Genomic DNA, 2434 nt, shown 5'->3' on the forward strand with positions numbered 1-2434 from the left:
CCTGCAGGGCCCCCCACAGCATCTGGGGGCGCCTCCGCCTGAGCCGCCGGCGGCACAAGCACGACGAGGAGTTCGTGGCGGCCGGCCACGCGCTGCGCAAGAAGGTCCAGTTCGCCAAGGACGAGGACCTGCACGACATCCTGGACTACTGGAAGGGCGTGTCGGCCCAGCACAAGTCCTGAGCCCCGGCCACGGTGCCCGACGCCCGTGACGCCACTGGACCAAAAAGGACACCAGACCACTGCAGCTACTCGTAACCAGACTGGGGCACACGCACACGCACACGCACAGTACACATGCACACGCACGCACATGCACACAACAGCACACATGTGCGCACGTGCACACACATACACACACACACACACACACACACACACAAACCACACACACGGCCGTAGCTGAAACCTGGGCCCCACAGAGAAAGCGGGAGGGGCACGGACAGTGACCAGAAAGGGGACAGTTCTCACCAGTGTGAGCAGCCTGTCTACACACGCGCACACACACACACGCACGCACACACGCGCGCGCGCGCACACACACACGCGCGCGCGCACACACACACACGCGCGCGCACACACACACACGCACACACACACCGGCTCCCACCAGGCACGCGCACACACACACACAAAGGGACTTCAGAAAACTGTGTCTTAGGGATGGGGCGGGGGAGGGTTTTTCAGTATCTTCCTCTTTTGAGTCTTCTCTGCCTTCTCTCTTTTTCCTCTCTCTTTTTTTTTTAAATATAATAAATGTAAAGTTCTCTTAGAAACACACGGGACACCGACGTGGGGAGCGTGGCCGCCGGGCCCCTCGCATGGCCTCCTCCGTCCGTGGTTTTCTGTGGGCCCTGCTCAGTCTGTCTCTTCGCTGCCACCTCTGGAGGCCACCCGAGCGGGGAAGTGTGGGTGCAGGGGGCTGAGTGGCCTCTGGGACGTCCTGGAGCCCTGGGGACTTGAGGGGGGCAGGGTGTCGCGGGAAGGGGCCCGGGCTGCGGTGTGCGCTCCAGCCCAGTCCCTACTGTATGCTGTTGTCACCCTACTGTACAGAAAAAATATTTCTATATTTGCAATGTTTGCTGTAAAACAAGAAAGAGAAAAAAGGCTATGTCTACTAAAAAAACACTCTGCAAAGGAAAAACACACACTTGTTCGTCCTGGCTTTTCACTGCGGGGTTCAGGGAGGGATCGGGGGTTCGTCGTGTCGGGGCACGGGGGGGGGGCGGTCGGCAGCCAGTGCCGGGCGGGAGACTGTCCAGTGGCTGTGGCGGCGAGAGCTGTGTGAGGGGAGCAGGAGCTGCGGGAGGTGTGAGGGACGGTGCCAGAGGGGCTCGGGGTCGGTCCCGTGGCTGTATGTGTCTGCGTGGGACCAGCTGTGTCACAAAGCCAGGAGCTGAGTGGGTGTGAGTGGGCCTGTGGACAGAGGTGACAGGGGTGTGGGTGGCCCCCTGCAATGGCTGGAGCCACCCCCAGGGAACATGCCCTGAGACCCCCCCACTCCTCAGCCCCAGGGATGCTGCAGCCCCGAGCCAGCTGCCTGTGTGGACCCCCCGCCCAGCCCGCTGTGGTCTCAGCACCGGCAAACCGCACAGAACAGCTCCGAGACGACGGGCCCCACACCAGCCCAAGGAGGTCCCTGTCCGGCCAGCCCCCATGCTTCGTGCCACCAAAGCCATGGCCCCTCTCATCCTACCCTCAGGAGCCCGAGCAAGGCTTTGAGGAGATGTCATTCCTGGGCCCTCTCGTCCACCTGCCCACAGGTGGTGTCACTGTGCCCACCCGAGACCCCTCCCACTGACAGCCTGGGGGGCCCCATCCCGCCCCCTCCACCCAGTCTGACAGACCCAGGACGGCATGAGTGGGGACCAGGGCTTCCCAGCCTGACTGGGCAGGGGCCAGGGAGAGGGGGCCCCAGGGCTGGTGGGTGGAGGCCCAGGGAGGGGCCCGCCTCTCCCCAGGTCACAGGGGAACATGGCCAGTCCCGGCCACGGGACAGACGCAGGCCCAGGCCGCCTCGGTCGGCTGCTTCATCACTGGGAGGACAGAGTTGGCTACTTATAGGGCATCGGAACAACAGGCACAGTACAGAGGCTACTGCCCGAGGCAGGCGGGGCACCCGGCCAGAAGGCCAGGTGTGTGGGAGGGACACGTCACCGCCGGGAATGCTGCGACCGAGCAGGGCTTTGAGGGGAGGGCCCAGGGCCTGGAGAGGGCACAAGGAGGGGCGGGTGTGGGGTGCCGACTGGACAGGGCACCCATCCTGGGGCTGGACAAAGGCAGCGTGGACGGCCCGACCCCGGGCCGTTCCAGGGACACAGATGCACAGGTCATCGTGCCCGTGCGTGAAGGTCCCAGCTGCAGCGGCAAAGGCACACGTGCAGAGGACGCGCACACTCGTGCCAGTCAGGACGCGGAGCCCGGGCCCCGCGCGT

General features: G+C 64.3%; 1 protein-coding gene across 1 annotated transcript in view; it reads left to right on the top strand.

The window, feature by feature from the left end:
• The window catches only part of ELFN1 (extracellular leucine rich repeat and fibronectin type III domain containing 1), an 8860-nt gene extending 7721 nt beyond the window's left edge, over positions 1-1139 (top strand). The window contains 1 exon segment of the mRNA XM_025049572.1: positions 8-1139. Coding sequence (XP_024905340.1) covers positions 8-182 — 175 coding nt within the window. The 3' untranslated portion in view covers positions 183-1139.
• The last annotated feature ends 1295 nt before the right edge of the window (positions 1140-2434 follow it).

The sequence above is a fragment of the Pteropus alecto genome, unplaced genomic scaffold (assembly GCF_000325575.1).
Source record: "Pteropus alecto unplaced genomic scaffold, ASM32557v1 scaffold56, whole genome shotgun sequence".
NCBI classification, from domain to species: domain Eukaryota; kingdom Metazoa; phylum Chordata; class Mammalia; order Chiroptera; family Pteropodidae; genus Pteropus; species Pteropus alecto.